This window comes from Oryzias melastigma, linkage group LG20 (genome assembly GCF_002922805.2).
Source record: "Oryzias melastigma strain HK-1 linkage group LG20, ASM292280v2, whole genome shotgun sequence".
Taxonomy (NCBI): domain Eukaryota; kingdom Metazoa; phylum Chordata; class Actinopteri; order Beloniformes; family Adrianichthyidae; genus Oryzias; species Oryzias melastigma.
The window spans coordinates 10,781,741-10,796,381 of NC_050531.1; the positions used below are offsets into that span (position 1 = coordinate 10,781,741).

The 14,641-nt window shown below is 38.1% G+C and overlaps 1 protein-coding gene across 1 annotated transcript in view; it reads right to left on the reverse strand.

Annotated features, from left to right (window-relative positions):
• Positions 1 to 3,736: 3,736 nt before the first annotated feature.
• stau2 (staufen double-stranded RNA binding protein 2) overlaps positions 3,737 to 14,641 on the reverse strand; it is a 95,560-nt gene continuing 84,655 nt past the window's right edge. The window contains exons 14-15 of the mRNA XM_024279841.2: positions 6,097 to 6,162; positions 3,737 to 5,197 (exon numbers count right to left, since the gene is read on the reverse strand). Coding sequence (XP_024135609.1) covers positions 5,162 to 5,197; positions 6,097 to 6,162 — 102 coding nt within the window. The 3' untranslated portion in view covers positions 3,737 to 5,161. The remainder of the gene's footprint in view (positions 5,198 to 6,096; positions 6,163 to 14,641) is intronic.

A 14,641-nucleotide genomic window follows, 5' to 3' on the forward strand; every position in this document is an offset into this window, starting at 1 on the left:
GACAAATGAAAGTCCTGTATTTAAAGGAAATTCAAACATCAGCATTCCATTTCTACAAAAAAAAAAAAAAAAAATGGATAAAAGTTTTTAAGTGAACAACCCAAAAACGGGCTGCATCTGCGCGTCGTTCTGGGAGTAGAAGAATGACATTCTCAACATTTTTACTGAACTTGTTGTAGAGTTGACCTTTTACTTTCAGGGAGGAAAACAAGAAGGAATACTAATTTCCTAATTGATGTCAGCAAAGATGTCATGAGCCAGATCTGAACTCACGTGTTCAAGCTGCTGAGCTGTTTTTGTGCAGAGCTGGAGCTGAATTTCAGGTCAGAAAATCAGATTTCCTTCTGTGTGAAAGATGGACAAAATCAAGAAAATATGGTTTTCTCAAGCTGAAAAATTTAACCCATGATAAATTAAAACTCACACCAAGCCTAGTGTTTTTTGCCTAAACATTAACTCATTTTAATTTTCTTTAAAGAAAATCAGAAAGGGCACTGTACTGCAATGTGCTGTTGTTTTAGCATTTGGGATCTAATCTAAAAAAAAGCTTCCAGAAATACACTTTTTACTTCTGCCTGATTCAAGTTTTTTTTTTTTTTTTTCAAACAGTTGTGAGACTTCCTTTGCTTGATTTAATATTGCTAATTAAATCAAGACATTTTGTTAAGTGCAAGTTTTGATTTTTAGCAAGCTGAATTGTAATTTTTTAGCCTCAAGGAGGTTATTTCCACAATTTTCCAAATGGAGCTTTCTTTTTTTTATATTTTCACTAACAGAACAGCTATTCACTTTGTTTCAGTCCATCATAATGGGACTCTGGCCCTGAGCTGAATCTCTACTTTTCATTATTTCATGTTTTGTATCCACAGCAACGAAAAAAGTTATCTGATATCACATTTATAGGTGTTACTGAGCTTGGAGAGTTAACCTTTTATGTTTTATTTTGGTACTACATACTTTTGTAAAATAGTACATAAATAACATAAAAAACTATGCAGATGTTTAAAAGGAACTTTTTGGTTATTTTATCTCAAACTCGGTTTAATTTAAAAATTTAATTTGCGATTTATTTGTACAAATTATGTAATCTCTTTGCGATTTTACAATTTTCTTTGAAGTTTGGGTTTTTTAGGCTAAAATGAACTAATGACAGGTGAGATTTGACGGAGCTCTCTGACTGAATAATAAATTAATGAAAGTCAGAAAACATTTAAGCTGTTAAATGACTTGCGGATGTTGAGTGTGTCTCCTCACATTTGTCTGTGTGATAGCAGATACTGGTCTCTTTGTCAGAGGGTTTATAGCCTCGATGAGGAGCTCCCCTCAAACCTCCTCAGAGGACTCGAGATGTCAAAACTCCTCTGCCGTGACTAACCATGGCTGGATAAAGTTGCTTTGTGGCAGAATTTTTTTTTTTTTCTAATATGAAAGAGAGATCTGCTGACAGTTTTTATCCTTCTGTGAAAGAAGCTATCAGCACTGGGTGAAGCCACTTCCAGCCACTGATAGGAGTCCAAAATGAGCCTTTTGTGAAACAGGCTTTTATGTAATCCTGGAAGTTCTCTCCAAAACGCTCATATCCAAATAAAACTATCAAGATTATGGTTCAAACCTTTCTTTTGACTTTGATTAGCATTTATAGGCTTATGTCTCCTTATTTTAATCTTGCAATAATTATGAGGACTTCAGAGCAGGTCAATGGCCCATAATTCAGATGGAAAATCAATGGCACTGGCGTTTGCTTTTGCATGGTACAGACACGCTTCACTGTCCCATTGATTTTCTTCCATTTTGGGCACAAAGGTTCACTTCTCATACACGCTTGTCAGAGACAGGTAATTCATCAGAGGCCTAACATGGCTTCAAGCTGGTCAAGCACTACCTGAACAAGCTTCTGGAATAGAGATCTGCTGCTAATGCACGTGAACAGCCTCTGTGCTTCTCGGTGGTGAGCAGATGTAGCTGCCAGCTCAGTCCATTAGTCAGTGCAGTTGCATTAGATTGCTGCTGTCCCACCAGATCATCCATCTCGCTAATGGGGGAGAGAAGAGAAGGTTCGGTGACACAACAATTTAAAGACCGGTGGACAGCACATGTGGTCAAGTTGCGTGAGGAATTGAGAAAAGCAGATGGGAGGATGGACGAAAAAAAGAGGTCTTCTATTAAATTTAAATACAGCGTGGGGGAACACTGCAAAAATTGAATCTTAAGACAGTAAAAGACCCTTGTTTTGATAAAAATTCTGAATTTCTGTCTAAAAAAAAATCTATCTACTTTGGCCTGGTAGCAAAGGAAGTGTATTCACTTCTAAGATCGAGCTCTGCTTAGACTCAAACTATGATACAACCTCCAAAACACATCCTCTCATCATGAGCTTCCCAAATAATTAGATATATAATAATACATATATTTAATTATTTGGGATGATTTGAGAAATGTCTGTCCAAATGTTTTTCTTTTTAAAATACTTTATGGCACTTTTTTAGTTTTTGCCTTTAAGTGTTTTGCACTTCATGAAAAACTCTTCTTCTCTAGTGACCCTTATTTAGTCAATCTAATATTGTTAATATTATGAAAGGAACTGTTAATATTACTCACATGTTATACACATCAATATCGATTTTATATTTATTGCTGTTATTTTATAAATGCAAATATAACCACTTGTGGATTCCGGTTAGAAATCCCAGCTGGGACCTTTGTAGTTGGCATGTTCTCATGTGTGGGGTCTCTCTGGCTTCCTCCCACAGTCCAAAACCATGCTTCAAAATGCTTACTCTAATGCAGGGGTGTCCAAATCCAGTCCTCGAGGGCCAGCCTCTTGCTGGTTTTCCAGAAACCCTGCCTTACCTGCTGTTAATTACCTGGATCAGGTGTTTTTAGCCAATAAGGAGCTTCAACAGCAGGTTGGTTGGAAGACACCGGCCCTTGACACCTTGATTTGGATCCCCCTATAAATCTAAATGAGTGTGTGTGGCAGTGATTGTGAGCCCTGTGACTGGTGACCTGTTCAGGGGGTACCCCACCATCGCTCAACAACAGCCGAAGCAGGCTCCGGTAACCCGTGATCCAAAAGGGATATAGCGATTTAAGAAAATGGATGAATAGATTTTATCTGCTATATTTGAATTGACCATTCATAGAATAACACAGATTTATAATATCAAGTAAGTCAATTGATTCAGTTCATTTTTAGCTCTTGCAACTTCAGTTTCACAAAAAGATACAGAACTTCAAATCCTGATATGTGAATTTCTAAAATAAAACATCACAATAGGAATCTAAAAGCAATTTTTCTTTTATCGTTTAACTGTAACTTTGCAATTTTTTTCCTAAACCTTGACTTGAATTTTACTTCTGGGCAAACTTAAAATACCATTCTTACGCTTAAAAAAGGGGCAAGTAAATATTTTTTTATTTCCAAAATACAAATTTGACAGTCTGTAGATGTAAAATCACTCAAAATTTTACAAATACTAATGGATTCTGTGCAATTTGTATATTGTACGTACAAATGTATATATGTCTTTAATAATATTAATAATAATAATGTATGTATATACTTATAAGTGTTTGTTTGTGTCTATATATTTTTATTTAATTTCTATCCAATTTATGAATATATGCCCAAAATAGGTTTGATATATAACTTTCAAAAGATGAAACGGATGTTGGAAGAATTTGTGTGTCTGACACGTGTTTGTGAATTTAAAAGAATCAAAGAAGACACAACAGACTTGTTCCCACATTAACTCAGGTGGTTTTACTGTGTGTTATCCACAGAAATAGCTGGAGTCCTCATTGAAATCACAGAGAAGAAGAAGACACACCCTCCATATCAGTGGACAAAGTGATCCAAAGAAGCGTTTTAGCCGAGAGAGTCCGCTGATATGCTGCAGACTCCCTCCACTAAAAGGGGAACACTCCAGAAACACAGGCATTAAAAACACCCAGTTGATGCCTTGGCAGGTCAATACAACACACACAATGGGTGTAGATGTGATCGACGAAACTGAGGGGAGAAGGGGGGGCAGAGAGGATCCACTGACACAAAATCACTGAAACGGAGAGGGTTCCCATTCACTGGAGAACATGCAGCCTGTATAAAACTTTGGAGTTTGGACTCTTAAAGTTAAAAGTTACTGGCATTAGAGAATGTGTACCTACATTTCGCTTCAGTCAATCAGAACAGGCCTTCTTTAGGTTTAAAAAAAAAAAAAAAAAAAGCACAACAAGGTGGCCCCTTTGCTGCTGTTCAGGTGATGCTCCAGTGAATTTATGCCAGTGTGACTTCATATTAAAACGGGACGGGTCGACCCCAAAGGAAGGAGAGGCTGCATCAACCTTCCTGGGTGGCCAACACTTTTACTGATTACTGCTAACACGACTTTTTTGTCCACATTTTTGTGTCATTTCTCAGAATATGATAGTCTTATGAAAGTCATACACATCCATATAGATAGATGAACTCTTTTTTTTTTCTTTTTCCAGACAGCATACAGGGTAAGCTGGGTGACTATATATGAAGACAACAACTACAACTTTCACAGCACTGGCATTGGTTAATTTTAAATACAGTACTCAAGCATTGTTAGATTAATAAAATAAAAAAAATAAAAAAAAGGAAACATAATACCCCGGAAACATAAGCTACTGTATGCAAGTTTATCCTTCCCTAATATGTTTCTTTTTGTATTTCAATGACATGATGTACATATTTGTTTTAACCATACCAACGTTTATCCAAAGGGACAATGGTCTATGTAGTGTATCACTTTGGATTTTTCTTGATTTCACACAGTACCATGCAATTTTCTTAATAGTTTGTACTTCATCTGTCCGTGTTGTCATCTAAATTTCAGCGGAAATCATCAACAAACGTGTTAAGATAGCGTTGTCTTCACATAGACTCAGGTATTGGTTTATATACTCTGTTATTTCTCGGTGCACATCCACCCTATTGCATGGTTACAGGTTTAGCAGGAAACAGTGGCAATCGTGGTCTAAGACTGAGGGTAAAGGGGACTGGGAGCGAGTGGATAGCTGGGGTGTAGGGTGCAAGAGTTGGGGTACGATGAAGGAAAGGTTTGGGGTTGTCAGCTCCTCGACGACAGCCTTTGAATCCTTGCAGACCTGAGTGGTGGTGCCTGAGTTAGTCTGTTTAATGTCCGTCCTCCCTTCCGCATGGTTCAGTGGTCTGAAAAGATAAATTAAACTGTGTTAGATTGGGGGGGATTTACTCAGTGACTTTAGCAATGTTGCAAATGATCACTCCCTATCTGGGTAATTTGTTTTCTGGGGGTTTTTGGGGAGGACTTCAAGGATTCACTCAGGCTTTAGGGAAAAATTCTTTAAAAATGAGTAATCCCTCAAGAGAAGAAAGCTCCCAGAGAGGTTTACAAACTCGCATCTTTGTCTTTAGACACTTAACAAGTCCTTGACCTCAATCCATGTTATCAGATCAACTGCGACTTTTTTCTGTCACTGAGTTGGTGGAGTTTTAAATTGCACAAGAGGCCAAACGTGAGCAAGAGAAGAGATTAACCCCTCAGGTAAAAGTATAATTTTTGCCATGTTGACCCCTCATTTCTTTTGACAGGCTGTTATAACAATGTGGTCATTTTTCTTTTTCTACTTTGCCCTAAAGGAGACACCATTCCCTGGGCACACCTACTATGAAAACAGTCCACGATACTTAATCTCCTCCCTTGTTTCCACACAGCTTTTCTTTTTATTTTTTTTCCTATTATACTTCCCGGTCTTTCCTTCTTCACCCCCTCCCTTCCTTGTCATGGGAAGAGGCACCAGGAGAAACCCCTCATGTCTGTTTTGATTGAGCCTTACGGGCGATAGCTATCATGCAAAATATGACGCACCGACGGGAGCAGAGCGCATGTAAATGTAGACGCCCACCACTGCTTTCCTATGGAGGAAAAAACGAGCGGAAGTGGTGGACGAATGTGTGGGAAGGGAGGTAGCTGATGACAAGCCAGCATTAATGGCAGAGATTTAAGCCAAAGCGACACCTCGGGGTTCAACAATGACAGGAGTTGAGGGGTGGCCTCTGAGTTGGACAGCGTTCGTTTCCTACTGCACCTTGATGGGGCCATCCACCGGGTCCAGTCCCTGCTCCGACAGCTGTTTCAAGGCACTTAGAGCAGCCTGAGAAGAGAGGGAACAACAGATGGTCGTATGAGAGAGGAGGGAGGGAAAGCGGGAGATAGGGTGGGAAGAGAATGAGTGTCACCCTTCAGCTGCTTTTCAAATAACACTTACTCTGGGAAACCTGATGCCAGCAGGACACTTTCCCTTCACTCTTTGTTGTTTTTGGTTTCTCTCCTCTAACTGTTTATCTAATGTTAATGGATAACGCTTCCACCTTTATATTTTGGCTGCTCCACCTTTTCCTACATCCATCTAAATTCGTATGCCGCACACCAAGTCAGAACCAGCAACAATTGTGCTTCCAATGACATAAAAAAACTCAACTTGAAAAGAGATGAGGCTATTCATTTAACCTCTGTTCAATATGTTTGAATGGATTCTTAAAGTTTCACTCCGATCATCGATTGATCCATTTCAAGAGTTCTTAGTGGTCTTATAAGCCTCGTTTCCACTGGGCAGTCCAGTACGGTACGCTCTGGTTCGATACAGTATTTTGAGCGTTTCCATGAATCCATTAAACAGTTACGACCCGTGCAACTTCAACGCCCCCATCCGTTGTTGGTCCATAGAAAAATAGAACGGTACGGTTAGGGCGGAGTCACTGTTGCCCCCGCTGATTGGCAGAAAGTGATGACGACATTAGAAAGCACCAGTATAGCGCTAAGTTAGCAATTCAGTTTTTCTCTTTATGGCAGTATTCATCTTATCCGCCCACAATCTTCTTTCAGACAACATAAAATTCTGTTAAACACGATGTACCGGAAGTAAAACACTAAAAAGATGAGCTGTTGGATGACCTCCATTGTTGTTGCCGTTCTAGTTGTAGCAATACAAAGACCCAATGACACACTATTGGTCACCACGCATGCGCTGTGAAAACAAACCGCTCAGTGGAAGAGAAACTTAACTGAGTGGAAACGCTCGCCAGAATCAATTGGGCCATCCCATATATTCTTCTCATACTTTACTGCTCAGTGGAAACGAGGCTTTACTAATAATTTAGCTGTTTTTAGCCAAAATCCCCAAATCTGTGTTGTTTCCAAAGACATAATTTCTGCAGGGCGGCAGTAATTCATTAGAACTTTGCCTCTGTGTTGTTGTGGTCAAGACAGTAGTCTGTCTCCTTCCCATCCATTTGTCTACATGCTGTCCCGCTAGCTTACAGCCCCTCACAATCCCAACCTAACAATCCCGGTACAACAAAAATGGCGAACAATATTGGAGCTATCCAGCTGTACAGTTTTGAAGCTCAGTTTTGCCAGCTCGGACAAGAAAAACAAAGATATGTATGGATCTATGTGTCTGCAAGTGGATGCATCAGAATGGAGCTGAACGTGGAGTTTGCGGCTTATCCTAGCTTGGACATCACAACTACAAGCTTTTTCCAATAGCGTTTCTGCATCTGGTTCTGATTCACAACAATTTGAATAGAGAAATACTCAAAAATTCAGTTTTATGTGTAATTTTCTATAAATTATATATACAGTATATATTCTCCATCCAATGCTGCAAAAAAATGTTAAAAACACACACAAAAAAAACACATTTTGGATCATAGTGGGTGGCTAAGTCAAAATCACAATCAGCCATGTGCTGTTAAAGAAAAAAAATATCCAGTCTTTCAAGGTTGGATCCAGAATCCCATGATGTGATTTCCTTCCTACTCATTCCCTGACAGTGTGTGCCAACTAGAGGGGCTCCCAGAGATGTTAGAAGGGTCCAGAATGTTATCATAACATAACACATATGAGGAAAATGTAGACACACAAACTACGTAAGGTGATTGGTGAAAGCCTTGCCAGCCCACAGTCAACTTTTCCAGACGTTTGAAACAATGAGATGAAACCCCAAGTGCTAATTTACCCCTGGATGGAGTGGGACCGTCGCTAACAAACTCAAAACGCCAAGTTGTTTTGTCTAATCCGAGCCATACCACAGATCTTTCTTCTTCCCAAAGATTTGTTTCACATATGTTTGACATCTTTGTGGGTAGAATACGTAGCTGGGGAATATATATAGTCATGTGGAAAGTAATAGACATTGTTTTCCTGTACTGAGGTTTCAGGTCTCATATTTCTCTCAAGAATACTTGGGCCCACAGGTCACAGTTTCTTTGGGTGGCCCACAAGGCCCATATTATGAATCTTCTTCCACCATGCTCGAAAATGTAGTTTTTCCTTTTTTATTATTGATTTTTACTCAGGTGAAAGATATTGCAGAGCATACTTATCTTTGGAAAAAGGGACAAAAGGTCACATAATTCGATTTTATGTACAAAAACATTAAATTGTGACTTCAAAGGGAGGCAATAGAAAAATAAGTTACAGGTTTAAGGTAAAGGCATATGTAAAGTTTACACGAGGAAAAAAAAAACCAAACATATCCACTCATGATTTTTTTTTAATTTGATTTATTTATTTTCTTTTGTACTTTGCTTAGGGTTACTAGAACACAATTTCCCTACAAGTAGAAAGGCATTCTCGGTTAGAACATTCCCTGGTCACTTCCAGCACAAGCGTTGACTCGTAACCATATAAGGAAGGGGTTTTCAGACCAATCCAACAAATCTAGTCATTAAAATTAGTGTTGTTTTATCAGCCAAAGTGAAGTCACTTTAAAGCAAAGCCTAAACCAGTCTTTTTTTCTTAAGAAAAAAATAAATACATGGTGGTTGTTCTCCTAGTAAAAAGTGTACAAAAAAATCACAGTGTCATCAATCTAAAAAAAAACTACACTTTTGAAAGAAGAAACATCTGAACAGAAATCTTGCATCACAAATGTGTAAAACATTGTACAAACTACCTTTACTATGATGAACAGGCTGCTGGAGGTTAATTTGTTAATTATCTAATTTAAAAAATGCTATAAAGAAAATGGAGCACATTGGTTTCATCTCAGTTTATTTAACAAATGAGATGCTGAAAGATGCTTCCAGGTTGGAGACACTGTTGCTTTGTAACCAAGAAAGTTCTTATTCTACTAAAACTATTTTTTAACCTTCTAATTCCCCTCTTTAATTATTAAGTTCCAAATGTCGCAGTTCCTTAAAAGACCACTGGAGGCAGATTTCAAAATTACAGCTTGAAAAGTCTGAAAAACTTTACACCAAAAATATAATTACATAGAATCTCATTTCTGTTTGTTTTTCTATTCATGAGGTGTTTTGATTTATTTATTTGAGGTTTTTTTTTGGCTTGACTGGCAGATGAGCAGACCCATGGGTAGATGTAAAGTTTCTACCTTTAATTTGTCCCCTAAATCACCCTTCTTCGGAATATGGTCAAGCCACTTCAGGCTTCCTGCGTGCCCCCCAGGAATTGTATAAATGGCATCAGAGATTATCAGCGAGGTGAATATCTATCGATGGTCCTGCTGTATATAAAAAAACAAAAAAAAAAAACAGATGTACTCTTTAGGACTTAAAACATTCACGACCACACCAGTAATCAAGCGTCATCATAAAAAAACATTTGAAGTTAACATTTTACATGCATATTACATCAGACAATGAATAAGAAAAATAATTTGCACCATTGCTTTTGTGCATTGAGACAAATTTAGCAAAACATGAAAATAGGGTGATTTACTATAATGCACATGTTAAACTGTTCCAACATGTGTATTTTATCTGTTATAGTTTATAGTCATATAGGCTTTTCTATGTCTCTACTTTAAAGCAGATTTGTGATGTCATGCTTTAATAGTGAAAAGATTCTGCTACTTCCTTGTTTCTCATTGGTATGCTATAAGCAAAGAAGGATGCTAAAATCATTTTTTCCACTTGTGTCCAAATTCATTTTCACAGCTTTTAACTTCAGACTTGGGGAAACATAAACCAGGATTCGTAATATATGACTGACAGGTGCAAGGGTCAAAACCTGGTTTGTATCCATCAAATTGAGGAAAAAAAGGAAAAAAGAAGAGTAATGCTTAAAAAAAGACTAAATATTAATATAGAAAATATTTTTCAAGGTTACTATCTAAATTCTGTCTCAAAAAACTTTTAAAACAGGTAACTCAAGCCTCACAAAATATCTCACCAGACGATTTATAGTGCCACGTGCGCTTTTTTTTTAAGCTTTGACACCCAGCAAGATGTGGAGGCTGATTATACTTGACAAGATTCAAGGTAACAATCCAAGAGAACACGATAAACACGGGAATGAATTGCAGTTATATTTTTTACTATTCAAAAATCCACCAAATTGAGGACATTTTTTTAGAATACAAAAAAAGACAAATGTATAGTAGTGAGATATTTAATAAATCTAAAAATGAATGAAGAAAACTCATAAAAGAAATATTTTATTACTTTCACACTTGATGAGTGTTGGCAAATCTTGAGTTTTCCTCTCCAGACAATAAATTATAATTGCAGCCACGTTTCCTATAAAAATCTTGTTTGTTGTATTTATTTAATCAGTTTGACACCTTTTATCTCCCTGAATAAATACCCAGTGACCATCTGTTGGAGTAGGTGGGGGAGTGGTGGTAGTGTAGGGGCTGGAGATAAACAGTCATAAATCAGGATCTCGACAGTGGCAGCGTTGCTGATATACGACAGGCAGGCATAAAAGCCCGGCAGCATCGTGAAGGACGCGAAACCTAACACAAATACAAAGCCTATCTGTAGGAAAAGCAGGCTGTGAAATAATTATTTTTTTAATGTGATAAGTTGGCCATCGTTAGAGGCCGCGGCTACACCGATGCATCAACACTCGGAGAGTTTGTTTAGTCTAAAGTCAGAAGGAGCAAGGTGGAGGTGTTCAATCTCTGTCATGCAACAAAAAGACGGAGATGTGGGTTAGAAGGCGATAAGGACAGATCATGCCAGGTTTCTAACAAAAAGACGACTAATGATGAGCCTAAAAAAAGAGTAAGGATTCTATTAACTAGTAAATACTTTTTAGAGTTTTACTTGAAAAGATACTATCATACTTTCTCAGCTTTCAGTAGAAGAAAGGTAAGTTTGTCATATTTATTTGTTGCTTTTAGAAATGCTTTTACCTAAAAAGAACAATGGTGTCATATTATTTCTATTATCTCTAATACAATAAAAAGTTATATTAATACATTTGAAATAATGCATTACAGTTTTAAATTAGAAAGCAAAACAAAACATTGTACTTAAGCCTAGAGCACTATTGCCAGGTCATTTTCACTTATGCAAAAGCATAATTTTCAATATGTTATAGATATGTTACTTTTTTTTAATATCATGGATCCTTGAGTAAAATCTTATATGTCCCAGGAATGGGTGGACCAAAAACCAAGTCTCCATTATTATTCTTATTTCTTAGTAATTGTTTTCTTCTCAAATTCCTATTTTTTCAGTAATTTTCAAGCATGTTTTTAGGATCTTCTGATTTTTTTATTTTTCCATTTTGTTATATAAACCACAGTTGAAAATGAAAGAAAACTACTCCAATTTATCATGTGTTGTCACATTTTGATCTATTTTTTTAATGACATATACTTTTTATTAGGTATATTATATTGGGTAAAAATTACACGGCAAAAGTGATGGTATAAGTTTTTATAGAGAAAGTTTTCCAGGGTTAAATACTTTGAAAATAATCAAGGACTTTATTACTGAAGAATTAATGAATCGTCTGAATTGATTTTTAACCTGTACCACATTAAGGAACTGAATAAAATGGATGAAGTATTAAAAAAGAAATATTTTAGTTTTTTTCTCTTTTACTATTCTAGCCATGACAAGCCTACAAAATACCATTAAATGGGTTTTTATTTGGAGCACGACAAGCAATGAAAATGTACCAAGTTCAAATATTTCTTGACTCTGTATCACTAAAACCCATGATGCCTTTCTGTCTTCAAAGGTACCCACAGTCTCAGCCTCACACAGCACCAACTGCTCTGTCCTCACTTATCCCTTTTCTTTGTCCTTACTTCAGATAACAATTCAGCAGTCGTTATTAATCCAAGATTGGCAGCGAGCCTAACACACCCCTAATGGCCGCTCCACACACGGGCCTACCCATCTATCCACCTAGTTGTTTCGAGTTCAAAGGCTCCGTCAAACGGTGGTCGAATTTGACGGGCCCATGAAGGTGCCGTGGTCGAGCTCCTGATGCGGAGTGACAAGGTCGGCTCATTTTTCTGGGCCTGCTGCGAACCTAATGGTTTCCCTGACAGAGGCTTCGCCTCCATCAGCGGCTAAGCCAAACAAAAGCTCGGTCCCCCAGGAGTCTGCAGCATCATCCTGATGGATCTGATGGATCTTTGGATCACAGAGACCTGACAACTCAGACATGTGTATCAGCTCTCACTACTAAAAATCCTTAAAGGGTAAAGGATTTGCCTGAAGTAGAAATGAAACCTTAAAATCTATTGATTAAAAGTCCTTTTTTCATAGCAGTCATCACCAGTGAAAGAAAACAACTAAAACTCGACCTGTTTAGCATTAAATCTGAACTCTCAGTCAAAAGAGCCAAAAGCTTCGTTAGTAATCCTTTAATGTGCTTTGACCCTAAATGAATCACTGTCAAAATTTAGGAAAATTAAATTCCTCAGTTAACAGATTTCATGTATTTGGGCGAAAATCAGTCAACTACACTGCAAGTGAATTAAGAAAGAAATGCGCAAACATGTAAGGATTATTTTTTTGTTATTTGACCGTACAAACTAACATGAAAATGGTATTGGTAAATTATATTTTTTCATGTTTTTTTTTGGATATTTGAAAAACATACATTCTTTACAGGGGTTTTATTAAAAAAGATCTTCTTCCCTACATCAAGCAATTAACTCTAACTTTAACACACAACCACAACAGTTTCACAAATATGACTGTTTTCACTCAAAAACTTGAGAAAACAATGGAGAGGATGTGCTGTAACCCAAACTGCTTTCTTCTGTTTTTCCAACTGAACAATGACCACTCATCCTTTTTTTGGGAAAACGTGCTCACAGTTTGATTGTAAATTTGCAAAAAAAAAAAAAAAAAGAAAAATCTCTATTGTTGGGTGGCTGCTTTCAAGCTGCTACAAGGCAGGGACTATGAAAACATGAAGGGGATGCAGGACAGCTGCTTATGAGGATGATCTAAGGACAAGCACTAGACTAAACAATAGAGGGAATGGATTTCAAACGGGGACATTTTAGGAGGAACGACTCAGAAAGTTGGAAAAATGAGTGCCCTGTTGTCGGAGAAGTTCTGAGGGTGGGTATGTTATGCTGGAGAGGGCTTGTTCAGTCTTCAAAAGGCCGCATAAGCCTTCGACAGGACTCTCTTTAGCGCAGCCCTGTCAAAGCCAAATGTAATATGAGATAGAAGAGAAAAGAAACTGAGGGCCATTTTTTCATCTATTAACCCTGTTGTTCCCACATCACTTCAAGCCTTCTTTTTGAATGAATTTACAGAATTTCTCTATTTTTTTTTTGGGCCTTTCAGTTGTAGGTTTTCTCATCACTCTGCCTAAGTTTCCACTGAATTCTTTTCTGTTCCTGCTGCCCACATCAAAACCCTGGACAGGGATCACTGGAACATTCCCGGACAGCTCGCAGAGAACACCTGTGTGTGCATGAGTGCTGGCAGTGTATGCTTCTATTTGTTAATGCGGTGTGATATGTACATGGATTCTCGAGTAACTACAGAGAAAACGTATTCTGATCTTCTTTCCAAATCTCTTCCTCACTCTCTCTCCAGATTTCACATCCTCTTCCACATCACAGGCATGGATAAAGAGGCAGTGTGTGCCTGGCAAAGGCTGAGCTTTAGCCTGACTTGACGTTAATTCCTCTGAAGTTCCACTTGATTTGTGCCGCTCCACTTCTTGTGCAACAGCGTAGGTACTGGAAGTTACTGTTAAATAAACTCTGAGGAATCCAATTAAGATTCCCGTGCACGTGCAAGTTATGAGCGCATGCCTTCACATCATGGGGGGATCATAATTCATATAATGTATGGTGTTTTCATTTGTGTGTCTCCCAGGAATAGCACCAGCACCAATAGATGGTTGTGGTAAGTTAGTGGGGTGAGGGGCTCCCCAGGGGAGCAAGTCTTCGCTGACATGGGAAGCCATAAATAAGGGCCTGGGGCGAAGCGCCATGTCATGCGTCATTTGGGTCGAAGAGGAGTGCTTTATCTCTCCCCACCACTGAGCTGCTGAGCATGGCACCTCCTATGGCGTAACACAAAACATATGGGCAGAGGGTGAGGGGCAGAAGCACCTCAGCATACCTTACTTCTGCTTTGTCAGCAGAGCATCCAAAAAAATAAGAACAGATATATTGTGTGGGAAGCGCAACAAGACGTATACTTTTGATGATCTAAAAGAATACCAGAGTGTGGCCTGTCAAAATTCAACTTCTATGTGGAATAAAGATGGGCACAAAGGATTTCATTCACTTGAAAATGAACCCTGGCTTAGTTCAGTGACACTGCAAATGTAAAGGGACTCTTTAGTGCACAAAAAGTGAAGGTAAAGCAAAGAATTGAGAGTGCATCTAC